The following is a 16,475-nucleotide window of genomic DNA, read 5'->3' on the forward strand; positions in this document are numbered from 1 at the left end:
AATCATATCCACCTTTGGCTTGTGTGACATACTTTCTCTTGGTTTTATTTTTACCTCTTTTGTTTCTGTTTTATCCTGTATATGTTGATGTTCCCTTCACCTCTTATCTGATCTCACTTATGGACATAAAGAAGGAGACTGGAGGGGTGCCTGGGTGGCTCAGTGGGTTAAGCTGCTGCCTTCGGCTCAGATCATGATCTCAGGGTCCTGGGATCGAGCCCTGCATCGGGCTCTCTGTTTGGCAGGGAGCCTGCCTCTCTGCCTACTTGTGATCTCTGTCTCTCTGTCAAATAAATAAATGAAATTTAAAAAAAAAAAAGAAAAGAAAGAGACTGGGCTTTGGCACATAGTAGCAACTCAGTAAATACTAGCTATTACTCATATTCTCATATTCTCTACTCTGGGAAACTCTTTAGAATATTTGTTAAGTGTAAATGACTTTCAAGTCTGTATTTCCAGGCTAATCCTCTCTTCTGAGCTTCAGCGTGCTATCTTCAACTGCTTCCTAATGTTACTTGATATTTCTTTAGGCATCTCAAACTCAATAAGACCAGGAGTGAATTTGAATCAATTCACAAATCTCCTTTTGGTGAATGCCTACTCATTCCCCCCAGTCACCCAAATCTGAAACATGGGAAGTTCTAGTTAAAATTGGAGTCATCCTAAGTACATCTCATACCTCCTACTTCCATTTAGTCATTGTTTTAAAGTCCCACTTAACTTCTTTCCAAATTCTCTGTCTTCACTGTTACTGCCTCAATTAGGCCCTCCTTCTTTCTAATCTGTCATTAGCAATTGTCACACTATATTTTACTCATTGATTTACATTTGTGTTTCCAGGGGGAGACTAAGCTCTTGGAGGGGTTGAGTCATGTTTTATTTGGTTTTCTGTATCCTTATCCCAGAGAGACAGTAGTATAGTGATTAAGAGTATAGGCTCTGGATTTGAATTCTGGCTCTGTGACTTCTTGGCTGTAAGAACTGGACAAGTTAATTCCTTTGTATCTTTGTTTCCACATTTATAAAACAGGGATAATAATGGTATCTATTTTCCGTTATGGATATTAAACATATAAAGCACTTGTAAGACTGTGTGGATTGTAGTAAATATTCAGTAAATATTATAGCACTTACCATAATACCTTGTACCTAGTAGGAATCCAATTAACATTTGAATAAGTTAACAGAGGGATATGTACTCCTGGATTGACCAAGAGATTGGACTAGTTAATCTAAATGCCTTTAGAACTTTCAACCTAAGTTTCTGTTTTATGTCATGACCTAAGGCCTGGTACATTGTAGTTAAAACAGCAGATAAGATGTTTATCTGAAAGAGATAATACAGTTTTAAGAACTGGCTTTTGATCTGTCTGACAGCAATATATGCCATTGTGTAATTCATGGCTAATTAAATAGGGGATGCCAGTTTTTATGTTAGATTGCCTTTGGTTTGAATGGAAACTGCAACTCATTATTTCGCAGTAGGATGGCAAGTTCAGCAGTATTGCTTTTGTTTTTAATTAGGCAGTCATCCTGAAATGTGTCTGTATTTGCTATGTTGGTCCAGATAAAGGATAGTAGCTGAGCAGACCTGTCATGTAGATTTGCCATGTGGTTGGTCTTGATACACAGCTAATGCACTTGTCAGTATTCCTTTTCTGGAAAATGACCAGTTTTCTGGGCTATATCTTACCCATAACCAATCTTTGTTTTATTTTTTTTAATTAAAAAAATTTTTTTCCCCAATCTTTGTTTTAGTTTGACTTTAAAAGTTTTAACGATAATAGAAAGAAAATATATGATTAGGATATTATTTGTTATTCTTTTTCTACTCTTTATACCCAGGGTATAAAAGTCCACTGAAACCTCAGCAATCCTTTTTACTCACCTTGTGACACTTCATTACCAACTTCTTGCACACATGATGCTATAGTTGAATGGATATTGAAAATTTTTGGTTGCTGGTTGACACTTTTCCATGTCCTGCCTGCTGTTGGTTGACAGTTATTCAGTGCATTGCAGGATTTTATTTTCATCTCCACTATTGTGAAGTTTGTGAAGGGGTAAACAACAGCAAGTCCTATATATTAGAATGGAAAAGAAGCATGATTGGGAGTTGGCATATTTTCCCTGTGAGCTTGGCATCCATCTTTAGACGGTCTGTTTAAACCAATGCTACTTTTTATGTCTGTAGAATGCGATTAAATGATGGAAGGCTTGGGGCACCTGGATGGTTCAGTTGGTTAAGCATCTGACTCTTGATTTTTGGCTCAGGTCATGTTCTCAGGATTGTGAGATCAAGCCCCACACTGGGTTCTGTGCTCAGGGTGGAGTCTGCTTGAGATTCTCTCTCCCTCCCCCTCTGTCCTTCCCCCCTGTTCGCATGCTCTCTCTCTCTCAAATAAATAAATAAATCTTCAAAAAATCCCTTGAAAATTTTTTTTTAAGATTTTATTTATTCATTTGACAGAGATCACAAGTAGGCAGAGAGGCAAGTAGAGGGGGCCGGGGAAGTAGGTTCCCCGACGAGCAGAGAGCCCAATGTGGGGCTCGACTCCAGAACCCCGAGATCATGACCTGAGCCGAAGGTAGAGGCTTAACCCACTGAGCCACCCAGGCACCCCTAACTCCCCCCCCCTTTTTTTTTTTTTTTAAGATTTTTTGTTTATTTCAGAGAGAAAGAGCATGATTGGGGGAGAGGAGGAGAGAGAGAAGCTGGCTCCTGGCTGAGCAGGGAGCCCAAAGGGGGGTGCTCGATCTTGGGACCCTGGGATCATGACCCAAGCCAAAGGCAGGCACTTAACTCACTGAGCCACCTAGGTGCTCCAAATCTTTAAAAAATCTTTAAAAAAATAATCACCAAAGACTTTTGTTCCAGAGGTTGGTGGAGCTATCATTACATACTCCTTAGCCTCTGTTGTCAAGATGGAGTGGGGAATAATAGTAGCTTTCTGTCTAACTAATATGCAGATCATTTTCACAGAAATTTAGCTGTTTTTCTGTAGACATGTCATAGTGGGAAGTGTTTAGATTTGGAACTACTGGATTTGAATCCCAAGTCTGTCACCAGTTGTTTGAGTTTGATAAAGTCTTTTTTTTTTTTTAAGATTTTATTTATTTATTTGACAGAGATCACAAGTAGGCAGATAGGCAGAGAGAGAGGTGGAATAAGCAGGCTCCCCGCTCAGCAGAGAGCCTGATGTGAGGCTCGATCCTAGTACCTTGGGATCATGACCTGAGCCGAAGGCAGAGGCTTTAACCCACTGAGCCACCCAGGTGCCCAATTTTGTACTTTTAAAATTGGAAATAATACCTACTTTGTAGCATTGTCATAAATACTAGAGATAGCATATGCAAAATACTTGGTAGAATGCATGGCCCATGGTAAATGTTGGCTGCAGTTACTATTTCCAGAAGCATTTCAGGTGTTAGTATGATCTAACTGGGAGTCCTAAAAAGTTTTCCTTGATTTTCTGGAAAATCATTTACAGAATTACTACTTTGAAAGATAAAATATATACTACTGGGTATAGATTATTTAGCTCACTCTTTTATTGATAGCTTTTCAGATTACTTTCCCCAGTCAAAGCTTTTAATTGTACCTTCTTTGTGAAAAATAAATCAATTCTAATATCAGTGTAAATTAGCCTTTAAAAAAATATTTTATTTATTTATTTATTTATTTAAAAAAGAGAGAGAGGGGTGCCCGGGTGGCTCAGTGGGTTAAGCTGCTGCCTTCGGCTCAAGTCATGATCTCAGGGTCCTGGAATTGAGTCCCGCATCGGGCACTCTGCTCAGCAGGGAGCCTGCTTCCCCCGTCTCTCTGCCTACTTGTGATCTCTCTCTGTGAAATAAATAAATGAAATCTTAAAAAAAAAGAGAGAGAAAGAGTGTGCAGGTGTGACTTGGAGGAGGGGCAGAGGCAGAGGGAGAGGGAGATGGAGCCTTTGAGTCTAGATCCCAGGACCCTGAGATCATGACCTGAGCTGAAATCAGAGTAGGTTCAGGATGCCAAACATACAGAGCCACTCAGGTGAAAAGACATACTTACGTAGAAAAAGAAAGCAAAAGTTTTGAACTTTGCAGGTTTTAAGTATTGAAATTGAGAATACGGTTACTAAAAAATGATTTGTGTCCTTGCTAGCAACATAATTTTGTTATTTTTTGAAAGAATGCTAAAGGCTGTTTCCTAGTTTCATGTCAAACTGATGAAGCTTTTTTTTTTTTTAAGATTTTATTTATTTATTTGACAGACAGAGATCACAAGTAGGCAGAGAGGCAGGCAGAGAGAGAGAGGAGGAAGCAGGCTGTCCGCAGAGCAGAGAGCCCAATGCGGGGCTCGATCCCAGGACCCTGGGATCATGACCTGAGCTGAAGGCAGAGGCTTTAACCCACTGAGCCACCCAGGTGCCCCTGATGAAGCTTTTCTAACGCCGTGTTTCTCAGTGGGGGCATTTACTGGCATTTAGGGCAGGACAATTCTTTGTTGTGCAGGGCTGTTGTGTGCATTATAGGACATTTAGCTTCCCTGGACCCTGCCCACTAAAATGCCAGTAGTGCCCACCCCACACCCTCACCACTGTGACAATAACTTCTCCCTGACAAGGACCTTCTTCCCCCTAAATTTTCACATGTCCCTCGTTTCCCCTTGAAATATTTTTAGTGAAGCAGATCATAGTACCACCAATTTTCATTTAAGAATACCAGAGTTTTACATGCTGAAAACTATTCTCTTTTTTTTTTTTTGAAAATGCCTTAATTTAATCATGATTATTGGTAATAAAAATTTACTATAAAAGGAAATCTCTGGGGGTGCCTGGTGGCTCAGTTGGTTAAGCAACTGACTTTGGTTCAGGTCCTGATCTCAGGATCCTTGGATTGAGCCCTGCATCAGGTTCACCGCTTAGCGGGGAGTCTGCTTGTCTCTCTCTCTCTGCCCTTCCTCCTGCTTATGTTCTCTCTCTCTCTTTCTCTCAAATAAATAAAAAAATTTTTTTAAAAAGATTTTGTTTTTATTTATTTGACAGAGATCACAAGTAGGCAGAGAGGCAGGCAGAGAGGGGAGGAAGCAGGCTCTCCGCTACGAGAGAGCCCGATGTGGGGCTCGGAGTCCTGGCACTCTGGGATCATGACCTGAGCTGAAGGCAGAGGCTTTAACCCACTGAGCCAACGAGATGCCCCTCAAATAAATAAAATCTTAAAAAAATAAAAATCCCTCTTATAGAATTTCATTAGCACTTAGACATACAAGAGTTATTCAAATGAATTAATATAACAGCAGTTCTTAATATATTAACAGTATTTAGGAAAATCCCATGATGCCATGTAAGGCAATAAAACTGTGTACATTTATAATAAATAGTAAATTTTACTTCATAAATCTTTCCATAGTAAAATTATTTTCTTTTTTTAAAGATTTTATTTATTCATTTGACAGAGAGAGAGACAGTGAAAGAGGAAATACAAGCAGGGGGAGTGTGAGAGGGAGAAGCAGACTTTCTGCTGAGCAGGTAGACTGATGTGGGGCTCCATCCCAGGACTTTGGGATCATGACCTAAGCTGAAGGCAGACACTTAGTGACTGAGCCACCCAGGAGCTCCATAAAATTGTTTCCAAATAAGTGAACTTAATTGTTAACATTTCCAATACAAATAGTTTCATTTCTTGACCAGGATGGACAATAATTTTGCATTTTTTTTCTGGATGAAAGACTTCAAACATGTACCAGTTTTCATATCATAAAGGTGTAGTTGGGAATCCCAGCTGTGCCACATTGCCAGTACTATATTTTTGGGAGAACTCAAGGCAAAAGATCAAAGGAGTCGTAGTCCCTTGTTAGTGACATTGATAGTATTTATTTTTTTTTCCATTGCCCCAGGCAAACAAAGTGCTATCCTTACTAAAGGTATAGACTTTGCAATGTTTCCCAGATTACCTTGGAAACAATGTGCTTTCTATAAAATGTGGTGATCCATTTATCATGGACAGTCCTTCTGATCCTCAGACTGTCAGGACAAGCATGGATGATGACATCTTGTCCTGGGGAAATTTATTATTATTATTATTTTTAAAAGATATTATTTATTTATTTGACAGAGAGATAGAGCTTACAAGTAGGCAGAGTGGCAGGCAGAGGGGGAGGGAAAAGCAGGCTCCCCACTGAGCAGGGAACCTGTTGTGGGGCTTGATCCCAGGACCCTGGGGATCATGACCCGGGCGAAGGCAGCCAGTCAACCAACTGAGCCACCCGGGCGCCCCCAAAATTAATTATTCTTGATCAACAGTGTAGTCTTTTGTTTCTTTTTTTTTTTTTTAAAGATTTTATTTATTTATTTGACAGATGGAGATCACAAGTAGGGAGAGAGGCAGGCAGAGAGAGAGAGAGAGGAGGAAGCAGGCTCCCTGCCAAGCAGAGAGCCCGATGCGGGGCTCGATCCCAGGGCCCTGGGATCATGACCTGAGCGGAAGGCAGAGGCTTTAACCCACTGAGCCACCCAGGCGCCCCAACAGTGTAGTCTTTTGAATCAAGAAGTCTCTTTAAAATGAGATCTGGGGGCACTGGGGTGGCTCAGTGGGTTAAGCTGCTGCCTTCGGCTCAGGTCATGATCTCAGGGTCCTGGGACTGAGCCCAGCATTGGGCTCTCTGCTCAGCAGGGAGCCTGCTTCCCCATCTCTCTCTGCCTGCCTTTCTACTTGTGGTCTCTCTGTCAAATAAATAAATGAAATCTTTAAGAGAAATTAAAAAAAAATAAATAAAATGAGATCTGCATTTTTTCAGTCATGTCTTTTTTTTTTTAAGATTTTATTTATTTGAGAATGCAAGAGAGTGAGAGAGAGAGACCATGTGCAGGGGGAGGGGCAGAGGGAGAAGCAGACTCCCTGCTGAGTGGTGAGCCTACTGTGGGGCTCAATTCTGGGATCCTGAGATCATGACCTGAACCAAAGGCAGATGCTTAACTAATTGAGCCACCCAGGTGCCCCAGAATAGGACATTCTTTCAATGTTTGATAGAATTCACCTATGAAGCCCTCTGGTCCTGAACTTTGGTTTTTTGGAAGTTTTTTTTATTACTGATTCAATTTTATTGCTAGTAATCAGTCTGTTTAAGTTTTCTTATTTCTTTATGATTCAGTTTTGGTAGGTTACTTGTTTGTAGGAATTGTTCCATTTTTTCTAGGTTGTCCAATTTGTTGGCATATAATTTTTCATAATATTCTCTTATAATCCTTTGTATTTCTTGGCATTGGTTTTTATTTCTTCTCCTTTATTTCTGATTTTTTGAGTCCCCTCTCTTCTTTTTTTGATGAGTCTAGCTAAAGATTTATTAATTTTGTTGATCTTTTCAAAGAATCAGTTCCTGGTTTCATTGATCTGTTCTATTTTTTTAGTTTCAATTTCACTTATTTCTGTTCTCATCTTTATTATTATCTTCCTTCTGCTGGCTTTAGGCTTTGTTTGTTCTTCTTTTTCTAGCTCTTTTAGGTGTAAGATTAGGTTGTTTGTTTGAGATTCTTCTTCTTAAAGTAGGCCTGTATGGCTATAATCTTCTCTTTTAGAACAGCTTTTACTGCATCCCAAAGATTTTGGACAGTTGTATTTTCGTTTTCATTTATCTCCATGTATTTTTAAATTTCTTCTTCAATTTCTTGGTTGACCTATTTATTATTTACTAGCATGTCATTTAGCTTCCATGTATTTGTGTTCTTTCCAGATTCTTTTTTGTGATTTATTTCTAGTTTCATACTGTTGTGGTCGGAAAAGATGCATGATATGATTTCAGTCTTTCAATTTTTTGAGACTTGTTTTGTGGCCTAACATGTGATCTGTTCTGGAGATTGTTCCATGTGCACTTGAAAAAAATTGTGTATTCCACTGTTTTTGGTTAGAATTTCTGAATATATGTGATAGGTCTGTCTGGTCCAAGGTGTCCTTCAAAGACACTGTTTCCTTGTTGATTTTATATCTGATCTATCTATTGATGTAAGTGGGGTGTTAAAGTTCCCTACTATTATTGTATCACTGTCAAGCTCTTCCTCTATGTCTGTTAATAGTTTCTTTATGTATTTAGGTGCTCCCATGCTGGATGCAGAAATATTTACAATTGTTACATCCTCTTGTTGAATTGTTTCCTTTATCATGTGTAGTGTCCTTCTTTGTTTCTTTTTATCATCTTTGTTTCTTTTTTTTGTCCACCTGTTTTGCTCCCCTAGCTTTCTTTGCACTTCCCCTTTATTTTTCAGGTTATTATTTATTTATTTGACAGAGAGATAGAGAGAGAACAAGCACAGGCAGGGGGAGCAGCAGACAGAGGAAGAAGCAGGCTCCCTGCTGAGCCAGAAGCCCAATGTGGGGGTGGGGGGATGGATCCTAGAGCCCTGGGATCATGACCTGAGCCTTAGGCAACTGCTCAACTGACTGAGCCACCCAGGCACCCCCTCTCCTTTTTTTTAACTTAAAAATTTGGGTGGGGGGACGGCCAGGTGTCTTAGTCCGTTAAGCAGCTTCCTTCAGCTTAAGCCATACTCCCAGAGACCTGGGATGGATCCCTGAGTCAGGCTCTCTGCTCAGCAGGGAGCCTGCTTCTCCCTCTCCCTCTGTCCTCTGTCCCTCGCCCCACTCGTGCTCTCACATGTGCGTTCTCTCTCTCAAATAAATAAAATCTTAAAATTTTTTATTTTTTTAAAAGATTTTATTTATTTATTTGTCAGAGAGAGAGAGAGACAGAGAGAGAAAGATCACAAGTAGGCAGAGAGGTAGGCAGAGGCAGAGGGAGAAGCAGGCTCCCTGCCGAGCAAGGAGCCTGATATGGGACTCGATCCCAGGATGCTAGGATCATGACCTGAGCCGAAGGCAGCTGCTCAACCAACTCAGCCACCCAGGCGTCCCTTAAAATTTTTTTAAATTAAATTTTAATGATACCACTAACTACAACTTGGTTCTTCCCCCGGCAACTTCATACTGCTTTTGAAATACTTCTACATTGCTAGATAGAGTTCATTCATTGTAGATGCTGTATATTTCATTGAAAAATATTCTGCACTTTCTTATTGTTCCTACAGCCTGACTTTGGGCAGTACCTCCCCCACATTTATTACAAACAATACTGAAATGAAATGAATATCCTTTTTTAAAAAAGATTATTTATTTATTTATTTATTTGACAGAGAGAGATCACAAGTAGGCAGAGAGGCAGGCAGAGAGAGAGGGGAAGCAGGCTCCCCGCTGAGCAGAGAGCCTGATGTAGGGCTTGATCCCAGGACCCTGAGATCATGACCTGAGCCGAAGGCAGGCTTAACCCACTGAGCCACCCAGGCGCCCCTGAAAGGAATATCCGTGTTCATGTCTCTTATGCTTATGTGCAGGAGTTTCTATAAGCATATACCTTTTATTAATTTATTATTATTATTATTTTAAGTTTTTATTTATTTTTCAGAGAGAGAGAGCATAAGCAGGAGGAGCAGCAGGCAGAGGAAGAAGCAGGCTCCCCACTGAGCAAGGAGCCTGATATGAGACTTTATTCCAGGACCCTGGGGTCATCACCTGAGCCAAAGGCAGACACTTAGCCTACTGAGCCACCCAGACATCCCTACCTTTTAAATTAATACTTCCCCCCTTGAAAAGTTCCATGAGCCAAGGTACAAGTTATTTGTTTTTCAAAATAAAAATATCAAAAATTTCAGCCTATTGTGCTATCATGAAACTTCTAAGAGATCCAACTAAACCAGTTTAATTGCTATTAGATATTCCTTACCTCTTCTCAGACCTGTTGAGCTGCAACGAGCAATTCTGTCTAGCTTTAGAATAGAGAAAAGAATCTGCCAGCCCCACCCCCAGGAAAAATTGAGGGCATTGTGGAGGTTAACAGTGTATTTCATTCAAAATGAAGAAGTCAGTAGATGGTAACCCAATCAGTAATTTCAGAGGCATCTATGCTTTATATAGTTTTAATTTTGGTATTTTGTAATTTATTTTTCTAAAGTTGAGTTTTTTCCCCTTCTCTGTTTCTGTCCAAATTACAGTCACTCTTGTCTTCCTCTGTACTCAAGTACTGATCCTCTTTTCTATGTAGATGACTAGCTTAACTCCTTATAACTCTGTAGTGGAAAAACACTGAACTAAATAATATGAAATGGGAAAAGCTTGAGTTTTGATGCTGGATGGACCTTGGTTCTAATTCTGGTTCTACTAGCTATTTATCCTTATGCAACGTTCTTAACCTCCTGAGCCTACATTTCTTTTTCTCTGAAGTGGGAATCATACCAACTTGGTGTTATCTTTGAAGATTAAATGAGGAAATTCTTGTAAAATTCCGTGGTTTTTTTTGTTTGTTTGTTTTTTGTTTTTTAGTAATGTACCCCTTCTCTGAGTAGAGGATCTTCAACTCCTAGTGTATGTAAGAATCACTGGGGAGTTTAGTAAAATTTCCAGGCATCACTCCAGGAGATTCTGATATAGTAAGTCAAGGTTGGGACATGTATTGTGTGTTTTAAACAAGCTTCTTGGGTAATTTTGAAGCAGATGATTAGTAGACACACTTCTAGAAATGTACTACCTTTGGTTCCTTGGTTCTAAGTTTAGCTTTGTTATAGTAAATAGCTTATAACTATGGGCAAATCATTCCCATGTTCTGGGCCTTATGTTTCCTCACATATAAAATGAGTGACTGAACTTTATGGTCTTTACTGGCTGTAAAACTTTAAAAATGTTGGTCTTATATTCCTAAATTTTTGATCTGCTGATCTGCTGCCACTTTCTGGTGAGGTTCAGTAGAGGCACTTAAATGATTTATTCCTTTAGAACTTGGATTATTCTTCCTTCTGTGAAGGCTTTGGTAAAACTAGCTTAAGCAAAGGTGATATTTATTTATTTATTTATTTATTATTTATTTATTTATTTATTTTGAGTGAGAGAGAGAGAGAGAGCATGAGCATGGGCCAGAGGGAAAGGAGGAGTAGAGGAAAAGGAGCAGGAAGGGAGGGGCAGAGGGAGTAGGGAGAGAGAGAGACAGTCTTTTTTTTTTTATTAAAGATTTTATTTATTTATTTGACAGACAGAGATCACAAGTAGGCAGAGAGACAGGCAGAGAAAGAGGAAGGGAAGCAGGCTCGCTGCTTTGCAGAGAGCCCGATGTGGGGCTCGATCCCAGGACCCTGGGATCATGACCTGAGCTGGAGGCAGAGGCTATAACCCACTGAGCCACCCAGGCGCCCCGAGAGAGACAGTCTTAAGCAGGCTCTACACCCCGTGTGGAGCTGACTTGGAGCTTGATCTCCCAACCCTGAGATCATGACCTAAGCCAATATCAAGAATTGGATTCTTAACCAACTGAGCCACCCAGGTGCCCCAAGGTAATCTATTTTAATGATGCAAGGATGTCATGGAACCTTAAGTAAGGATGCAGTGATGCCTCAGGAACTGGGTAATATAGCACATTGGGAAAATTAAGTTCTCTCTTTATCTTTTTTTTGTTTGTGGATTGGCCTTAATCTCTTGACTTTTTCTGCCTTCCAGGCTGTGTGGTAGAAAATGGCCATGGAGGGGCACCTGGGTGGCTCAGTGTGTTAAGTCTCTGCCTTCGGCTCAAGTCATGATCTCAGGGTCCTGGGATTGAGCCCCACATTGGGCTCTCTGCTCAGCGGGGAGCCTGCTTCCCACCCTTTCTCTGCCTGCCTCTCTGCCTACTTGTGATTTCTCTCTCCCTGTCAAATAAATAAATGGAATCTAAAAAAAAAGAAAGAAAGAAAGAAAAAGAAAATGGCCATGGCCAATGGTTCCTGAGTTTACATGGTTTCCTTTTTTTAAGAATTATTTTATTTTTTTAAAAGATTTATTTATTTGACAGAGAGAGATCACAAGTAAGCAGAGAGGCAGGCAGAGAGAGAGGAGGAAGCAGGCTCCCCGCTGAGCAGAGAGCCTGATGGGGGGCTCGATCCCAGAACCCTGAGATCATGACCTGAGCTGAAGGCAGAGGCTTAACCCACTGAGCCACCCAGGTGCCCCTAAGAATTATTTTTAAGTAGTCTCTATACTCAACATGTGGCTTGAACTTACAACCCTGACATCAAGAGTCTCATGCTCTACCCAGTGAGCCAGCCAGGTGCCACTACATGTCTTCCATTTTAGGAAGCAGCCAGACTGAGGCTAGGATATCTTTTTTTTTTTTTTTTTTTAAAGATTTTATTTATTTATTTGACAGAGAGAGATCACAAGTAGATAGAGAGGCAGGCAGAGAGAGAGAGGGAAGCAGGCTCCCTGCTGAGCAGAGAGCCCGATGCGGGACTCAATTCCAGGACCCTGAGATCATGACCTGAGCCGAAGGTACCGGCTTAACCCACTGAGCCACCCAGGCGCCCCAAGGCTAGGATATCTTAATTCCAATTCCAAATTGCCAGGAAAGGAGCTGTGATTGGTCCATATTGGGTAGACTGCTGCTGACCTTTGGCTAAAGCTAAGGAAGCAAGGTCATATATTGTAAGGATAGCCCTGGGAGCTCTGCTGCTAATTCTGCATGGCTAGAGATAGTAGAGATGGTCTGGGCTAGGTATTCATCACTTTTATGAAAGCATTTTACTAATTGAAAAGTCACAATGTTGTATTCTGCGTAAGACCCTTATAATCATTTCTCATGGAAAAAAAGTAGAAGTAGAAAGAGATGGCTAAAAGAAAACATGGGTTTGCATTTTTATTCTTTTTTTTTTTTTACTTTTTTTTCAATTTTATTTATTTTTTCATCGTAACAGTATTCATTGTTTTTGCACAACACCCAGTGCTCCATGCAAAACGTGCCCTCCCTATTACCCACCACCTGTTCCCCCAACCTCCCACCCCTGACCCTTCAAAACCCTCAGGTTGTTTTTCAGAGTCCATAGTCTCTTATGGTTCGCCTCCCCTTCCAAATTTTTTTTTTTTAATAAACATATAATGTATTTTTATCCCCAGGGGTACAGGTCTGTGAATCGTGCATTTTTATTCTTAATCACTGCACCAGATGGGATGGAGCCTTCAATAGTCACTTCTGCTAGACTGTACTGTTTAATTAGTAATAAAATTTTAGGTTGCTTTTAGATAATGGTTTTCTTTTTCTTTTTTAAACAAGATTTGTTTATTTTAGAGGGAATGCTTGAGCAGGGTGGGGGTGGGCACAAACGGTGAGGGAGAGAGAAACTTAAGCAGACTCCCTACTGAGTTTGATCTCACAACCCTGAGATCATGACCTGAGCAGAAATCAAGAGCTGGTTGCAGTTTAAAAGTTGTACATGATAAGACATATTTTGTTTTTACTGTATGTTTTTACTGAATGATCTGTTCCCCATCCCAAGGCAAGCATGAATAAAATTAGGTTAAATGTAAAAAAAAAAAAAAAAAAAAAGAGCTGGTTGCTAGGGGCGCCTGGGTGGTTCAGTCGTTAAGCATCTGCCTTCAGCTCAGGTCACGATCCTGGAGTCCTGGGATCGAGCCCTGTATCTGGCTCCTTGCTCCTCAGGAAGCCTGCTTCTCCCTCTCCTACTCCCCCTGCTTGTGTTCCCTCTCTTGGCTGTGTCTGTGTCAAAGAAATAAATAAAATCTTAAAAAAAAAAAAAAAGAGCCGGTTGCTTAACCCACTGAGCCACCCAGGCACCCTGGTTTTCTTTTTTTTTAAATTAGTGTGTTTTCTTCTTTTAAAATTAATTTTGGGGTGCCTGGGTGTCTCATTCAAGTGTCCAACTCTTGGTTTTGGCTCAGGTCTGATCTCACAGTTGTGGGATCAAGCCTCGCATCTGTCTCTGTGTTCAGTGCTGAGTCAGTTTCAGATTCTCTTTCCCTCTCCCTCCTGCTCTCTCTCTCTCTCTAATAATAAATAAAAATAAAATCTTTAAATGAAATAAAATAATACAATTTTATGGTATAAAATATTCATCATTTGATATATTTGGACTTAATTTTTCAAATGAAGAGAAAATTATGTAATGCAGGCTATGAAGGGCATTGGTATAAACATACGCTTTTATTTTTTTGAAAAAAAATTTTTTAAAAGATTTTACTTATTTATTTGAAAGAGAGAACACAAGCAGGGCAGTGGGAGAGGGAGAAGCAGGCTTTCCATGGGGCAGGGAGCTCGATGCGGGCCTTGATCCTAGGACCCTGGATCATGACCAGAGCTGAAGGCATATGCTTAACGACTGAGCCACCCAGGCACCCTTGTTATTTTGATTTTTAGAATGTAATTGATGATCTTTATTATAGTCTACTCATATTAAAGACTGACTACGCCTTGGGCTTTAAATATATATATGTATTTTTTGAAGGTAAAGGTATAAAGTGGTTTTTTTTTTTAAAGATTTTATTTATTTACTTGACAGAAAGAGAGATCACAAGTAGGCAGAGCAGCAGAGAGAGAGGGGGGGAAGCAGGCTCCCTTGCTGAACAGAGAGCTTGATGCGGGGCTCAATCCCAGGACCCTGAGATCATGACCTGAGCCGAAGGCAGAGAGGCTTAACCCACTGAGCCACACTGGTGCCCCATAACGTTTTTTTTTTTTTTTTAATCTGAAATTCAGGAGCTAGAATGTGAAAGAGGAGATATTTTTACGTTGATAATTCATTGATTTGCATGTATATAATCATTCATGGTTTTAGTGAAATACCTTTCTGATCTCTTGTTTAGTGTCAAACCGGAAGAGAAGTAAAACTCAACAAAATTTTATTATGTGTTGAGTTCCTTCTTAAAAGAAGAAAAAAGTGATTATTGAGACTATGGATCGGAGCAAACGGAACTCAATTGCAGGCTTTCCTCCACGTGTAGAGCGTCTTGAAGATTTTGAAGGAGGTTGTGGAGGAGATGGGAACATGACCCAAGTGGGAAGAGTTTGGCCATCTTCGTATCGAGCTCTTATAAGTGCCTTTTCTAGACTGACACGTTTAGATGACTTCACCTGTGAAAAAATAGGGTCTGGCTTCTTCTCTGAAGTGTTCAAGGTGAGTGATGCCTTTGCTTTTCTCATTTTGGCTTGTTGATAATCACCTTTGCTGCCAAGTTGATAATTGTGTATAATTAGGACATAGGCTTTACCTAATTGGGGTGAGGGTGCTATAGATCTTGATCAGTGTTCTAAACTGTCCTCTTCTTTGGCTTTGGGACTGCTGGTGGCTGTGGGTCTGACCAGTGCTGCACTCTTGCTGGTCCATGCTGTGGCCCTGGGCAGGATACTGGGTCTCGCTTGCTGATGGGGACCCTGGAGTCTTTGGTGCACGTGCTCCCAGATGCCCTCAACAACAGGAGAACTCAGGAGGGTTCTGGGGATGGCCTGAGACAGCCAACAGATTGGAATCACCCTGAAGATGGAGATTCTTGTGTGGTTTACATCATATCTGCTCCTTCAATTTATGCCTGGGAGGCTTGACCTGCCCATTCTTCATCAGTGCCTATAGTCAGAACCTGGATATTTTTGTATTTACTTGGTGGTGCCTAAACTCTGCCTCAGACACTTTGAGGAGAGGTTGGATGGGAGAATTTTACCATTGGGAGTTGTATATAATGGTTATTTATATCCTGTTTTGTCCTTTCCCATCTCTCCAGAGATATTTATAAAGGCTCTAGTTTTAATAAAACAAAACAAAACAAAACAACTATTGGGGTACCTGGGTGGCTCAGTCGTTGAGCATCTGCCTTCAGCTCAGGTCATGGTCCCAGGATCCTGGGATTGAACCCTGCACTGGGCTCCTTGCTCGGTGGGGAGCCTGCTTTTCCCTCTCCCACTTCTCTGCTTATGTTCCCTCTCTCACTGTATCTCTGTTAAGTAAATGAAATCTTAAAAAAAATAAACTATTAACATCTATTTTATTTTAATTATAAAATTGATACGTACTGATCAAAACCTCAAATAATATAGGAGTCTCTTTTACCCTCCCGCCCTCTCTTTCTCTCTCTCTGCAGTAGTAAGCACTATTAATAATTTGATATGTATACTTCTGGACCCTTTTCTCTGCTTATACATACACATCTTATATACATATATAGAATTTTGTATATACATGTAAGAAGATATATACACACATATATACCCACACATACAGTTTTTATTTGGTTATTTTTAATAAAGCTGGGCACTTAGTGCTCCCAAATGTTCATATTTTCCTGATTCATTTATTCTTCTGAACATTATTTCATACTTTTTCTTCTCTCATCTGACATTCAGTATTTTTTCTCAGTGATGAACTTGCTTCCTAATTCACTGAGAAAACTGAAGGAAGCTGGAGAACTACAGCCTGCAGTCACCACAAATAGCTACTAACCCATATCTTCCCCACCTACTCAGCCTTTATACTTGTCACTATGGATGAACTACCCATGTTACAATCTAAGCCATATTTCCATTTGTATTCTGTATCATTTTTCAAGTTGCCTACTCAAAGACATTACCTAAGCAATTCTCCCCTCTTTCCTATATCATATTTCACTTTCTATTAAATGATTCCCGTTAACTTCTAAACCTTCTA

The 16,475-nt window shown here is 40.3% G+C and overlaps 1 protein-coding gene across 2 annotated transcripts in view; it reads left to right on the plus strand.

The window, feature by feature from the left end:
- Positions 1–16,475, plus strand: part of TESK2 (testis associated actin remodelling kinase 2) — a 133,850-nt gene that overhangs the window by 19,050 nt on the left and 98,325 nt on the right. The window contains exon 2 of one of the 2 annotated variants that reach the window (XM_046009983.1): positions 14,644–14,954. The exons of the other annotated variant lie outside the window; for it this stretch is intronic. Within the exon in view, the coding sequence (XP_045865939.1) occupies positions 14,733–14,954 (222 nt within the window). The 5' untranslated portion in view covers positions 14,644–14,732. The remainder of the gene's footprint in view (positions 1–14,643; positions 14,955–16,475) is intronic. 2 annotated transcript variants of the gene reach the window in all.

The sequence above is a fragment of the Meles meles genome, chromosome 1, assembly GCF_922984935.1.
Source record: "Meles meles chromosome 1, mMelMel3.1 paternal haplotype, whole genome shotgun sequence".
Classification (NCBI taxonomy): Eukaryota; Metazoa; Chordata; class Mammalia; order Carnivora; family Mustelidae; genus Meles; species Meles meles.